General features: G+C 44.5%; 2 protein-coding genes across 9 annotated transcripts in view; one reads left to right on the top strand and one right to left on the bottom strand.

Moving 5' to 3' along the window:
* TUBGCP4 (tubulin gamma complex component 4) overlaps nucleotides 1-5,779 on the top strand; it is a 47,214-nt gene extending 41,435 nt beyond the window's left edge. Inside the window, exons 16-20 of one of the 4 annotated variants that reach the window (XR_003001430.1) lie at nucleotides 464-580; nucleotides 1,198-1,337; nucleotides 1,952-1,986; nucleotides 2,479-2,568; nucleotides 3,608-3,690. Coding sequence is in view for 2 of the 4 variants with exons in the window: in XM_024732531.1 (XP_024588299.1) it covers nucleotides 464-580; nucleotides 1,198-1,337; nucleotides 1,952-1,964 (270 nt within the window). In the remaining 2 variants the exon portion in view is untranslated. Of the gene's footprint in view, nucleotides 1-463; nucleotides 581-1,197; nucleotides 1,338-1,951; nucleotides 3,258-3,607; nucleotides 3,691-5,695 lie in introns of those variants that run through there. The other 3 variants (XR_003001429.1, XM_024732531.1, XM_024732530.1) reach the window with 3 other exon arrangements.
* The window catches only part of TP53BP1 (tumor protein p53 binding protein 1), a 68,946-nt gene continuing 57,695 nt past the window's right edge, over nucleotides 3,717-14,967 (bottom strand). For all 5 annotated transcript variants that reach the window (XM_024732521.1, XM_024732524.1, XM_024732525.1 and 2 more), the window contains 7 exons: nucleotides 12,455-12,646; nucleotides 11,820-12,035; nucleotides 10,017-10,232; nucleotides 5,844-5,938; nucleotides 5,105-5,304; nucleotides 4,459-4,604; nucleotides 3,717-4,069 (listed from right to left, as the gene is read on the bottom strand). In XM_024732521.1, coding sequence (XP_024588289.1) covers nucleotides 3,882-4,069; nucleotides 4,459-4,604; nucleotides 5,105-5,304; nucleotides 5,844-5,938; nucleotides 10,017-10,232; nucleotides 11,820-12,035; nucleotides 12,455-12,646 — 1,253 coding nt within the window. In that variant the 3' untranslated portion in view covers nucleotides 3,717-3,881. The remainder of the gene's footprint in view (nucleotides 4,070-4,458; nucleotides 4,605-5,104; nucleotides 5,305-5,843; nucleotides 5,939-10,016; nucleotides 10,233-11,819; nucleotides 12,036-12,454; nucleotides 12,647-14,967) is intronic.

Here is a 14,967-nt window from a genome sequence, read left to right as displayed (position 1 = left end):
GATCAGTAACAACACAGACGGCCTGAACAAACGCCAAGTAAACAGTACAGATAATATAGAGGAGAGGGAAGCAAGGGGTCGCTAAAGGCTGTGGTGGGGAAGGGAGCACGCTGTTATGAGTAGGACTCAAGCTGGTATTGAGGAGAGTATCCCAGGCACAGGGAACAACACTGAAAGCAAAGCTCAAGGTGGGAGCACACTCGGTGGGTCCCAGAGACAACGACTAGTTTAATGTGGCTCGAGTGGAGGTTTCGTGCAGGGTGACTAAGAATGACAGTGTCTTTGCCTGGAAGGGAAGAGTGTTTTACACATGTTGCATTTTGAGGGGCTGGCAGGACTTGCATTGTCTCTCCTGAGGTCAGATGTAGAGAATGGGAATAGGTTGGCTTTTATTTTCCCAAATCTTTAATTTCACAGGTGTATCTTCCTTTTTCTCCTAACGTCAACTGTGTTTCCTGGCTAGGTGTTTCACTGCCTGAATGAAATCTTAGATCTCTGCCACAGCTTTTGCTCGCTGGTCAGTCAGAACCTGGGCCCACTGGATGAACGTGGGGCCGCCCAGCTGAGCATCCTGGTGAAGGTAAGTCAGCCTGGCCACTGAAGGTAAGCAGCCCTGTCCAAAGGACAGAGGTGGCTTTGTGGATGGGAAATCGTGATCTTTTCCTCTGAGTCAGTTAAAACATTTCCCCAATACATACACACAGAAATAATAAGATAAAAAATGTCGGTATCAGTTTTTAAAGCAGATAATTATGCGCTGCCTGAGCGTTCAAATATAGTTCAGCCCTGGATAGTTTATTCAGCCCACCAGATATGCACTGGCTTTGTTCTTACTTTCTAACATCCAGCCTCCTTACTTCCTTGAACTAACCCTCTGTTTCACTGAGATTATAATTATCTGCCTGTAATGGAAACACAGGCTCTCCCCACCCCCAGTACACAGCAGAATATATTAAGTTGAAGCTGGCTGCTAAATTCCTACTGAGTATGAGAGTACTTTCATAGGAAGTCATGCATTCTATGGACTCGGTATGAAGAAGTCATTTTAGGAGCTAATAGAAATGGGAATGGGGAAGGCCAGTTGGTACTGTGGAATTTTCAGCAAGACTTTTCCAAGGAATCTCCCCTGCCCCTTCACTCCACATGGACAGCTGGTAAGTCTAAGAGGAATGACAGCTTGAGTCCTTCTCTCTGCAGGGTTTTAGCCGCCAGTCTTCACTCCTATTCAAGATTCTCTCCAGTGTTCGCAATCATCAGATCAACTCGGATTTGGCTCAACTACTGTTACGACTAGATTATAACAAATATTACACCCAGGCTGGTGGCACCCTGGGCAGGTAGGAACAACTGCCTTTGGGGCACTCAGTGGACTGTGTCTGTGTGGCTTTGTAACGAGTTGTAGAATTCCAGAGCTGGAAGGAGACTTTAGCCATCATCTAGTCCAAATTACCCTCCTTTTATAAACAAGCAAAGTAAGGCTCAGCGAGAGAAGCGCTATGTCTGATCATCAGTGAAGATTATTTTGCCGTCAAAGTCATCAGAGTAAAGAACCAACACTCCTGGCGCTGAGGCAGGGCGTCAGTCCCTAGTGTGACGCGAACCGGCCGTGCAGCCTTAGCATCCCCCACCCCAGCCTCCCTGCCCCCCAGCTTTTTGCCTCTGAAAGGAGGGGACTGCTCCTTCTAACTCCAAACTTTTTAAAAATCTAATAGTGAGACTCAGTGGTAGATGTCTTCTCTCAGAGGTCTGTCCCATTCAAAAAAGCAATTTATTATTCTGCTTTCTCTCTCTGAAATGTCAAGCAGATATCTCCTAAGTGATTTTATTAGCAAGAAGAATTTTAAGATGAGATTATCTAGATCACAGGTTGCCCTGATTCATATTTCTTTGAAGAAAATCTTGGGAAAGCATGATATTTATTTTGATGCAACTCTTTTTTTTTCTTTTGTAGTTTCGGGATGTGAGAATTTCTGGTCCACAAACTAAGTAAGTCAATCCCCTGCGTTGTAACAGAAGATTCAAAACAAACATCCCATTCTCTGGCCAGACAGTGTATGTCTGCAGCTACTGGAAAAGCTCTACCTTTTCTCCTAGAAGCAGTTATTGAACATCCATGGATACAAATCCTCCCCCCTCCTTCCCATGTGGAAGGGGCACCTGCCCCACCTTAGGGGAGTTCTTAACCCATCCACCAAGGAGGACTTGTGGCGTCAGCCCTCCCTCTGCTGACCATGCAGGATCCGTTACATTGAGAACATTTGTTGGATATGTTCATTTACTGAGCACCTATATGCCTAGGTACTGTTCAAACTGGGAGAGACACAGCAGTAAGCTATACAGATCAGAACGTTAAATGGCTCATGTGAAAAAGGAATTACATTTATTAATAAGTCAAATTCTGGCTGTTACCACTGAGCAAGAAAGGCACCAGGTAAGATAGGCTTCCCCACACCCCACAGACCTCCTTTCCTCTTTCAGAAATTAAAACTGAGCATCTCCTATCCTTAAGGATCTTCAAAACTGTGAATCTGAAGAATTTTACCAGTAACTTCCAATTATTTCAGATTGGTAAGAGGGTAATAATTCTGGCTATTGACAATGTATTCAGAGTATTTTTTAACAAAGAAAAAAGGTCCTTAAGAAAAAAAATTGTTAGATTTCGAATACTGAAAGATGCAGGTCTAATTATCCCACTTAGAAGGACCACAGGAGTAATCTGGCTCAACCATCACTGATAACCATCAATCTTCATATCAGTGTGAACCAAAATATTCATTGAATAACCCCCTCCAAACTGAAAAAGAATGCAGCATTCTGGCCTCAGTGTGTAGCCACTCAATCTGGTCCTCATCTCTACATCTTCCACCACATACTATACACCCTTATTCCCTGTAATTGCCAGCTAAAGATGACCCCTTCCACTGCTTCCTCTGGAGCAGAGGTTAGCAAACTATGGCCAGCCACCTGTTTTTGTAAATAAAGTTTTATTGGGACACAGTCACACTCATTTGCTTACCTATTGTCTACAGTTGCTTTCATGCTGTCGTAGCAAAGATAAGTAGTTGTGGCACACCAAATGGCCAAAAAAGCCTAAAATATTTACTATCTGGAAGAAAAAAAAGATATTTAAGCCCACTTTAGAGAATGAGAGGACATCAACAGGGATGATGCTAGGAGTACAGAAGGAACAGCTTCCAGCAACTGTAACAGTAACCGTAATAAAATTTTGGACCTCTGGCTAGCGCTTCTAACAAACATTTCCAAGTGTTATCACTGTTTCTCATGTTTATATCCTTGCAGCAAGTCGTCGTTTATAGTCACCACCCATTCACAACAATTGGTCCTTTACCCTTTTGGCTGAGAGTACAGTACCCACAGATCAGCTGTTAGCTCAGCTCTAAAGAGAGATTTTTTTTTTCATTGACAGAAAACTAAGAGCTGTGCCCAATTCCACTCAACTTCTGCCACAACTATAAATCTGGGCCTATTGTAAAATCAGGTTTTTGAAAGTGCTGAATTTTAGACAGCCCAGGTTAATCTTTTGACAGACAATGATACCACAGAAAACTTAAAAAAAAATTCACTCCTTGTTATTTTCCTTGGCTAGCTGTCCTTCTACAGTGAACAAGCCCATTGAAAACTGCAGAGAAGGTACTATGTTTGTCTTGCTATTTGTTGAGATTAAGCTCAAAGAAATGGATGAAGAAATCCCAGTTACTACAACCAGAGATTCAACATTTATTTTATCATAAAAGTCCAGCAAATAAAAGTATATACAAGATCCATGCAAGGAATCCGGTTACACACAAGACACATTTAAAACCTGGTTAAAACACAGTCTCCACAACACCAGGGAATAAAACCGGTAAGACCGAGTATCCTTAGTGAGAAACATAATCGTGTTTATATTTTGGATGCTGCTTGAATCCAATTCTCTGCCCAACAATGAGGCACTGGATCACCCACTCTTGTGACACCACAGGCAGCTGCAATGCTTCAGCACACTTCAGCACCGAGGCTGGGCACGAGGGGTCCGTCACCACCACATCAAATACCCCTAAAGCAATATCTGCAGGAAGCAGGGGAAGGTGAGTGAGGAAAGGAGACTCAATTTAGTCCTCCAGTTAAAAGACAGATGAGCCTTCTCACCAGTATATCCCGCTCTGCCCAAGCCCTTCATGTCAAACACAGTGCCAGTGATCACAACCAAAAGTGAAAAGTCACAATCACTATGTGCTGGCCTTGAGTTTAGCAGGTATACCGGTGGACACCAGGAGAAGCATAAACAGCCCGGTGCGTCACTCCTGTTGGCTCACCTCTTGAAGGTGGTACTTTCCTTCTCTTAGAAACACGGGTAAGGTCAGCCTATCAAGACTGAGACTTAGACCACAAGGCCTAAGTGCTACGGGTCACGGACATCCTTGGAGCAATAACAACACACACACACTTTTCAGGTACCTTTGTTATGGGCACTTGAATGGTGCTGCTTCACAGAGGCCGCCCCCCCAGTCATGAGGATCTCAGACCAGAGCTCCAGGAAGTTCTGCTGTTGGTCTGATACCAAGAGTACCTTCAGATTCTGGAAAGGGTTTTCACGGGGTTGCCTACGAAGGAGTCAGAGAAACAGCACAACAGATAATATCCAACGACAGCCTTTCTGCAAAGGGACGCAGGTACAGCTGACTGCTTTCAATAGCCCTGCATTAGGGTATAACCCCCCGCCCCTTCCCTCTTTCTCTGAATGATGTGTATTTTCTGGGATCCTGACCTTCTCATCTACCCCTTCTGATTTCCATGTTTATCCTGAGGCCAAGTTTAAGCCAAATCATGCTCCTGAGCCTGTATTTTTAAACGTGTTGCTTAAAACAAGTTGAGAATATTGAATCTACATGAAAATCTCACACATTTTCAAAAGGTCCCTCACCAATATACTCTAGGATAATAAACTAGATGAACTGCTAAAATAATCTCAAACCCACTGAAATTCTGTAATTTTTCCTATGATCATTCTAGTTTCTAGAAATATTTACTCTCCTAGATTCTCCCCCTCCGGAAGCTTGCTGTCTTCCTGTCTGCCGTTCTAGATGGGCTCTCAGCTACTCACCAATCCAGAATTTTTTGCTCCTCGAGGCTGTACCCAGCTGGCAGCAGATAATTGCGGTAATTCTGGAGCTGGTTGGCATGGCAACTATCATGGACCCAGACATGAGACACACAAGGAATCCCACTGGCAAGGCACAGGAAGTACTTCCGGGTTCGACAATGCTGATCCGCAATTAGGAGACACTGGTAGGCTGTATTACACTGGAAGAAAAGGAACGGCACCCATGGGTCTAGTGACTTCTAGGGAAAGCCCCTGAATAGTAAGTAGCCTTAATGAGTCATAGGGAACAGATCTGAACACTTCCATATACTATCCAAAATGTGACTGAGTCTGTCCTTCTGCTCAAGGCCTCTTCTCTCACTAAAAAGCCCAAGTAGCTTCCCTAGATAATCCCCCTGCCTCACCTGCAGCTTTCTGGGGGCTTAAATCCTCAAGGGCAACCAAACCCCAAGTATTTAGCCAACACTGTAACAGGGATTGCTATTAAACACCAATTTTAATCTGCTTTTGTCCCAGCAACAGAACCACAGCTATTAAGTAACCCAAGGTTCTAACTTCTCTTCCTTGTACACAGTAAAAATTCTGTTTCAGGCAACAATGTTTTGGCAGTTTCCCAGTTCCTGAAATCTCTAGCAACTGTATCCATCGTCCCTGGCCCCTATCAGCCTTCTTCTCGGTACAGCAAGTGGACTCTTCTCATCACTGCCCCTTTGGGAATCTACACAAAGAAACTCCTCACCTGGGCTTCATTGAAGTCTTCGAGAATATAGCCAGCTCCTGCTCGAAGCTGGGATTCTGTGTATTGCTTGTTGAAAGGAGGAATTTCTAAAAATTCTATTAAAGAGATATAACCAAGATAATAGTTACTACCAGCTGTTTTTTTATTTGCTACTTTATGCCTGCTTCTTACTGCCCCCTTTTCTACTCCCCAGCTATCTCCACAGCACTGTATCCCAAAGATGCAGGTGAAGGGCTTCCCCATTGGTCAGAAAGAGATCTGTCTTGAGGCCTATAAAATGCTGCCAAAAGAAGGGAAAGAGCAGGAGGGGTGGGGTAAGATGAGAAATGGAGGCAGGTCCTACACCTGAAAACATCAAAGGTTTCTATACTAAGAATGAGTCATGGGACTGTGCACAGGGATGGACACGCACCCACTTCCCACAGTGCTGTACTCCAACTTGAGTAACCCTTACCATCAGGAAGTTCCTCCTTATGTCTACCCTAAATCTCTCCTTCTGCAAACTAAGCCTATTTCCTCTAATTCTGCCTTCTCTGGAGATGAAGAATGACTGATTAGCACTTTTTATAATAAAGCCTTCAAATTTGCCCTTCATCAGCATTTTACCCCCTTATACACTAAATCTTTGATAAACCAAAATGCTCAAAGAAAACAGGGTTTCTAAAATTTAACTGAAGTGAAGTTTAGCCAGAAAATCCTGATTCAACCTTTTACTGAAAACTATCTCCCTTTGATGGTCTTGAAGTACCTCAGGACACTGAATATCAATGACTGCTCTATAGTCTTTTTTTTTTTTTTTTTTTTTTTTTGGCAGTACGCGGGCCTCTCACTGTTGTGGCCTCTCCCGTTGCGGAGCACAGGCTCCGGAAGCGCAGGCTCAGCGGCCATGGCTCACAGGCCCAGCCGCTCCGCGGCATGTGGGATCTTCCCAGACCGGGGCACGAACCCGTGTCCCCTGCATCGGCAGGCGGACTCTCAACCACTGCGCCACCAGGGAAGCCCTGCTCTATAATCTTGAGGGTGAAGTAGAAGTTATGAGAGATGAGGCTGAAGCTATAATGACCCTAGGCAATTAGAAATTGCTTCTTTTGACCAATATCTAATTTGAGCTTGTTTTCTCGTCATCTGCTCCTCTTATATAAATAACACATTAAAAAATATATTTTATTTAATTAGGAAATTGTAGAAATTAAGCTCTATTGAACTTATCACCAATAAAAAACCCAACCAAATGTATAAAAGTTCAGTGACAAGACCACTCCCTTCCCCCTGATACCCGTAGTAAAACCTGCTGGAGCAGACCCCCTGAGGAGGCTGCCCAGCCCCCTGCTCTCTGGTGCCCTCCCTGCTGCTGGTGCTGCTCAGGCAGTGTTGATGCCCCAAACTCAGGCCTCTGTTTAGGTCTGACTGGCCAGCCTATTCACTTTTATTGCTCTTTTCTTGAAAATGAAAACTCAAAATGAAACTGGAAACTCTAAAGGGTTATAAGAAACTCAGAATACAGCAAGACTATTTCTGTTTTGCCGTGGCATCCTCGACCCATATCAATATATCATGCCACAATTTTCAGTTCCAGCACTCTGCTGCTGAGTCACTGCCAAGGGCCCGCACAGCTCTTTATTTGTCTCAAGACTTCTATTTCATGTCTAACTTAATCCAGGACTGTTTCTAGTCCCAACCTGTTTAGATTTTAATCCCCATCTATATTTCCTGCATTTGTGTAATCAAATATTACCCTGTCTAGGCAGTCCCTTTCTCTAATTTTTCTCAGTTAGTTTGGATTTCATTTACTTTTGACTTCATGAATGGCCCTGCCAACCAGAGGCTAAAATGAACAGGTTTTTAATTCCATCATCTAAAGGATGAAGGTACTAAAACCTAACTCTGGAGTCCATCCCTGTGGCTGATGGGTCCCTGATGGTGTGCCACCTAACGAGACTAGGTGCCATATTCTTAACTCGTTACTAAATATGTCTCACAAGACTGATTCAAATATTTTACTGAGCTCCTGATACAAATAAAAGAGATTCCCATTTATCTGGAAGATATACCACATAGTTTCTTAAAAACTGTAATTCTGTGGAGGACCATTCTAATACAAACATCTCGGGCTTCTTGAGATAGACGAACCTTTAAACATTCTCATATACCAAAAATATCAAAGGATTTTGGTACTGTTGGGGCAATGTCTAAGGATGAAGGAGCAACATAAAGCAGACATATTCACCATAACCACACTTTCTATAAGAAACATGGAGATCCCTCTAAAAAACTGTCCAAATTCCTCCTCATTTAGACAAAACCTACCTCCCCTCACACATGGTTACGAGAATGGGATTAAAAACGTGATATATCTGCAAAGGGGAATGGAGGGAATTCTCAGGTTTATTAAATCTCACACAGGCTCACAGATTTTGAAGGAATTTGACAGTTTGCATCTCATACCAAAGCCAGCTTTCTTAGGCATGTGGTACCAATCAACAAATAAAACATCTATAGAGCTGCTTTGTGAAGTCCTGGTCTAGGAAAGGGCTAGGAGTGTGTTGAAGAATAAAGACTAGAGTCCATCAATATTGTGAAAGCAAAACCAGACCACGAAAACTGTTTTGATACCATGACACACCTCGTCACAGAAACCTCAAGGGACTCCCAATCCCTTATGATCAAAGTCAAACTACATTCTTGGCTAAGAAACTCCTCACACACCTCATTTCCCACTGTACCTATCTGAATTCTGTCTGACAAACTAGGCCTGATCCACACTTAATCTTGAAACCCCCCCACTCTACACCCGCTCCCACACCCTAAAGCCTCAATACTCACGACTGTTTGTGCACCTTCCAGATAGTATAAAGCTCAACTGCAACTCCCTGACCACCCTTCCCACGTCCCTGAACAGATCTCCACATAGCTGTAGCTGGTGAGATATAGCTTTGGTTAATTAAGAAAATCAGGGGCTTCCCTGGTGGTGCAGTGGTTAAGAATCCGCCTGCCAATGCAGGGGACACGGGTTTGAGCCCTGGTCCGGGAAGATTCCCACATGCCGCGGAGCAACTGAGCCCGTGTGCCACAACTACTGAGCCTGCACTCTAGAGCCCGCGAGCCACAACTACGGAGCCCGTGTGCCGCAACTACTGAAGCCCGTACGCCTAGAGCCCATGCTCCGCAACAAGAGAAGCCACCACAATGAGAAGCCCGTGCACCGCAAAGAGTGGCCCCCCTCTCCCCAACTTGAGAAAAGCCCGCGTGCAGCAATGAAGACCCAACACAGCCAAAAGTAAAATAAATAATAAAATAAATAAATTTAAAAGAAAATCATCCACATACCTGAAGCGCCAACCATCACAGATCTGCAGTTGGTGCTATTTTCTGATAACGATGTTCCCTGATTCGATTCCCTCTTGCAAGACTCAGCATTAGTCAGAACTCTAACTTGTAGAACATCATTCCATTTGGACTGTTAGTCTTTGCAGACACATTTGGGTACTGCACTGCTGTCAGTCACTTATATTGCAATGTATATTTGTACCTGCCCAGTTTTCTCTCCTAGATCACACACTCTTTAGACATGTCAAATAATTTCTACCTCTCCCCATTGCAGTCTACTCAAACCCTGAGTAACAGACAACATAGAAATGTGTAGGTTTAGTTTAAGGTTGAAACACAAGAGTTGAAAAGGCCCAGAGGCTCTTTCTCTGAAATCACCCTGGGACACCGGGTACCTCACATTCCCAGTCTTACACACAGACCTCAAGAGAATGAACTTCACTCTAGCCCCTAGAACACAAATGGGAAGGATGGCAGGGCATTCAGAAACCTGACTGACATGGATGATTTGACTGTAGTAGGTAAAGTGAACCTTGGGTTCAAAGTCCCAAGTCTACCATTATCGTGGATAAAAAGCAATTATTTGACCTCTCCAAGCTTGTTTCCGCGTCTATAAAATGGGTAACATCTATCTCCTGTCTGCCTCACAGGATTGTTTTGAGGAACTGATCACTAAAAGGAATTCTGTGAGAACAGTCTATAAACCAAGAAGCAGGGTTAAATTAATTTTCCCTGACCATGATTCCAGTTGCCACTTGCTCTTCCTCCTCTACAGATGGTTCATAAAGTGAATGGAAAGGAAGGAAGTACACATGTTAGAGCCCTCAGGGCTTCTTAGGGTCTTACCCTCCTCTTCCTCACTGCTTCCTGTAGGACCATCTGGCAATTTGGAGCGGCTAGCCAACTTGTCACTTGTTGTGGCCATGGTGAGGAGAAAGGCATAGCCCAGAAACAAGGTCTTGTTGAGGGGCAGAGGCCCTCTCTGCTCTTCCAGGGCAGAGGGTTCACCCATGTTGTCTCCACTCTCACAGGGGCTCACAAACTCTCCTGCCCCCACTGCACCTGGGAAGGACAGAGGCACAGGGTACAGACCATTCCTGGGCACGATGGGATGTGCAGGCAGTGTCCTGATGAACTTCTTTGAGCTATAAACCAAAGACCAATCCTATGGCCAACAACCTAGGAACAAGTTTGCAGTGCAGAGAAGTTCTATGTATTTAAGTTTTACAGTCATGACAATGTATACATTGTTTTCATAAGTGAAAATCAACTAGTATTGTTTTTATACAGCCAAACCAAATACTTCTGAGGTCATCTGCAGAAAAGGTGATTCTAATACAAAGATAAAGTAAAAGTGAAACATGTTTGGAAATCTTCAGCCCACTTCCTCTGCCCAGTGCCCTGATTTCCCCAGGATATGTGATATCTTGAAGCAGCCTTTGAAAAAGTGGGTTCACCAAGAAATGTCCCCAGCAGATACTCCCACCCTATCCCTGACCCTCACCAGAACAGTGCACAGAACTTTGTAATAAAGTGTTTTTACGTGTTGATGGAACAATATCAAAACAGCCTGCTTCAACTGCCCCAGTTTTCAACACCTGGGAGTAGGTAAGTGAATCACCCGTGCTCGGAGTGCCCCAATAAATCCTCGAGAAGAAAACAAATACCTGACTTGGAGAAGCTGAATCGCAGGCTCATTAGGAGGCTCATTAGGAGGCTAAGATGACAGACAGGTCATGCCTCCCTAAAATAAAACCAGCAGCAAGAGAACAGTCTGATGTAGCATGTATAAGCCTGGGCTTCAAAATCAGACTGCCTGAGTCTGAATTCTGGATTACCGTGTCACCTTGGGAAAGTTAGCCAACTTTTCTGTGCCTCAGATTCTTCAACTATAAAGTGAATTCTAGCACCTATACCTCATAGGGATTATATGAGGTAGTATGTATGACGCACTTAATTCCATGCCTCACATACCCTGAAACACAGCAGAGGTGTTAGATAGATATGGAGACGACACAACTCAAATACACAGGAAACAAAAGCAGCTCTGGTGCCAGGACGATGTAACAACCAATGAACTTCTCAGAAAGCACCCTTGGGGCAGACTCTGAGGACTTTACCTCTGTGTCTCCAGAAGCCACAGTGGCTGGGCCTGGGTCACAGCAGAGACCCAGTAAACAATAAATGGATTGAACTCCTCTATTAATATGACTTGAGGGACTAGAAAGGGGTTATTTGGGGGTAGGTAGGGAGAGGGGAGATACAAGCCAAGGTACTGGCTTTCAATAGGACATCCGGGAAAGCCAAAGGGCCCTGAGCACAAGGGAGAAGGGAGCAGAGCTTCTGGACGGAGATGGTGCCAGGAAAAGGAAGAGGTCTACGAAAAATTTCACCTATTTTGAATCTGCTCAAATGCATTACATTTCCTCTCTCTCCTAGAACCAACACAGGGGTCAGCGGATGTTGCCAATCAAGACCCGGCTTCCTATCTACCCAACTGGACTCTGCTGGGAGATGGAGGTTTGTGCAGGACTCCAGCTGTGTAACCGGGACGGAGGAGCCATTGCATGTATCAGGCTCCGTCTCTCCAGCAGCTGACCCTGCATTTGCTGTGGTCTGAGGGAGAATGAGGCAAAAGGGAGCACTCACCAGGTTTCACAGTGGCAGATTTCCGGCCTCGCTTGGCAGGGGACCGTTCCTCCTCAGAAGTGGTAAGTTTTCTTTTGCCTGAGGGAACTCCGGTGGAGGCACGAGGGCTTTCTGTGATCTTTCGGGTAGGGGTTGTACTGCTGCTGCTGGAGGCAGTGGGGGTGGTGGGGGAGCTGATGTTACTTCGCCGCTTCCGTTTCCCTTCCACCAAATTGTCTATGGGAGGATAAGCCGCAGGTGAGTCAACTCCCATGGTCTGAGGCCCTGAACGCCAAGAAGCTGGGCACAGCCTGATTCAGAGACCGCCACACCCTTTCCCCCACCTCCCATGGGGGCAGGAAGCCTCTTTTAAGGCCACCATATTTTCTGTTTCAGTCTCTGCCATGACTAAAATGTGCTGGGTCCCTTATAGAACTGGGGAGGCCAAAAAAAATCTGAGGACTTACTATTTGGTCTCGGCGAGAAAACAGAGCTATGAAGTGGCTCCAAGAAAACTGGCTCATTACCATCTCATAAACGACCAAGGAATGATAAGATTCAGGGAAGCATTACTGATTGCTCTACAAACCACTCCTCCTACCACAAGCAGGCCAGGGTCCAGAGGCAGTTAGCTGTTCAGGAAGCAGAGGTCTTACCTAAGCTGATATCTGCTGCCTTGGTGAGGGGCGTCACTGCCTCATATGGGCCTAGGCCATACTGCTCTCTCAGTCTGTTTCCTTGCTCCAAGGACAAGATGACAGCCATTCGCTTATACCACTTCCTTTGGCCTTCTTTTTCAATGCTGTAGTACAGCTCTCCAGACTCCTTCCTATGCCCTTTCACCACTCCTGGGTAGGAAAAACATAAAAGCAGCTTGCTGTTTAGGCTGTTCAGCATCCACTCAGAGCAGGCCTGAGTCAGGGAATTAGAGGAGGTACAACAGAGGACTGCAGTTAGGGCTGAACAGAACCATGGCTGTCAATCCCAGACACCGCACCACTTAGGGTACATGTAGACACCACCCAGGGACTGGACCGTGAAGCTTCTCAGCAGAAGGAGCCCTTTCGTTATAAAATAAAGCTTCCTAAAGCCAGCCTTTGTGGGTTGTTAGCGGCTCAAATGGTTCTTGAAGTGAAACGGCATGTGGTTTGTTAAACAGTCCCATTACAACTCTACTAAACCTTTCCTTCTTGGTTTCTTTGGCGGTTGGGTGATAATTCTTGAGTTAAGTTGTAGATGAAAGATGACATCATTCAAAGAGAGAGAGCATGTGTCTGTGTAGCAAAATCAAAATAGAGATATAGAGCAGAGAAAGGAAAAAAATAAATCCTGCCTCTCCTCCCTAATCTTCCCTCCTTATTATCTACCTTTCTGCTCTTGTTCTGATTCAGAACCTCAAGATAAGGCCTCTAGATTAGAAGGAACACGATGTGGGGTATAAAAGGAAACTGGGCTAGAATTTAGGAGACCTGAGCCTAGGCCTAATTCTGCTACCACCAAGCTGTGTGAACTTGGGCAAGACCCATTTCCAATCCTATAAAAAAGATACATATATAAATATAAACATAAATGCAACACACGTATGATATAAAAACAGGGCACTAATGTGAATACTTTTTCATTCCTATGAACAGAAGGGTTCATTTGTTCTCTCCCATTAGCCTGTGCTTAAATGAAGGGCTAAAGAAACCCAGAGCATGCACCAAGGGGGAAAAATGATAGAGGAGAAAGCAGGCCTTGGTTCTCTCCCTTACCTATGCCACAGAATCACTCTCTTTCCCCTTTGCTTGTTCATCTCCTGGCTTAAATCTCTAAATCAAAAAGACCCTCAAGAGCACAAAGAGGCCCAAGGCCAACAATACACTTCACACTAATGACGAGCTACTACAACTAGAAGCTGTCTAGTATTAACATTAGCAGACAGCCTCAATAAATGGGACACAGAATCCCCTCCCCTGTATGCCATAATTCACTCAGGATAGACAACTGCCTCTCTCTTAAGAGGGCCTAATGTGGACCTCCAAGAGAGGCTTTACACCAGAAAGAGGAACAAGTGCATTTGATACAAACTATGTAAGTCACAGGTCATAAAAGATCTCAATCCATGTGCTACTAACTGATGCTACATGGAGCTAAGTGTTATCCAGAACTAGAAGGTGAAGTGGCCCATATAACAATGAAATAAAGGGGCAAAGAGCAACTACTCAGGAGTCCAAATCACGAGAAAGTCTGAAGAGACTTCAATAGAGGCATTTTTGCCCATTATATATCAATCCTTGTTCCAAAAAACCCCCAGAAAAAGGATGTTTTTAAATGACAAACTCAATGCAAACATGTATTCCCAAATTACTTCACAGAAAAGAGGCAATATATTCAAAGAATGGGCACATGAAACAGTCATAACAGACAGAAATCTCTCACCATCACTGGTTTAAAAAAAAAAACCAGTAACTGTACCGATTTAAAAAAAAAAAAAAAAAAAAAAGCACCATTTTTCCAAACCAGAGAGTAAGTGATGGGTGTGCAGACATACAAACACAGCACTAACAACCTGCTCCTAAGCAAAAATATCTCAATATATTTGCCACACTCAGCTACCTAAGGTTCCCATCAAGAAAGGCAGTAACTTTACAAGTCAGTGGTGAAAGAATAGAAAATGGAAAGGGAAAAACACTAACTTTACAATGGAGAAACTTGGCAACCACCACCTTCAGCAATGATGAAGGTTAATATCAGCAGAGATGCCCTTTGGATGTCACATACTGCCCTCCCACATACAATGTGTTGAGAAAGACACTTCACTTCTGCAGCATTCCTTTCAAAAACCCATAACGCCAATCTAGAGAAAACATGAGACAAACCCAAACTGAAGGACATTCAAAAAACACCTGACCAGTACTCCTCAAAACCGTCAAGGTCATGAAAAACAAGAAAAGATTCAGAAATTGTTACAGATCAGAGAACAAAAGACACATGAGGGGGCTTCTCTGGTGGCACAGTGGCTAAGAATCCACCTGCCAATGCAGGGTACACGGGTTCCAGCCCTGGTCCGGGAAGATCCCACATGCTATGGAGCAACTAAACCCACGTGCCACAACTACTGAGCCTGTGTTCTAGAGCCCGCAAGCCACAACTACTGAGCCTGCGCTCTAGGGCCCGCGAGCCACAA

This window comes from Neophocaena asiaeorientalis, unplaced genomic scaffold (assembly GCF_003031525.2).
Source record: "Neophocaena asiaeorientalis asiaeorientalis breed wild unplaced genomic scaffold, Neophocaena_asiaeorientalis_V1.1 scaffold119, whole genome shotgun sequence".
Lineage (NCBI taxonomy): Eukaryota > Metazoa > Chordata > Mammalia > Artiodactyla > Phocoenidae > Neophocaena > Neophocaena asiaeorientalis.
Note: the sequence above shows the minus strand (reverse complement) of the source record. Positions and strands in the feature narration are given on the sequence as shown.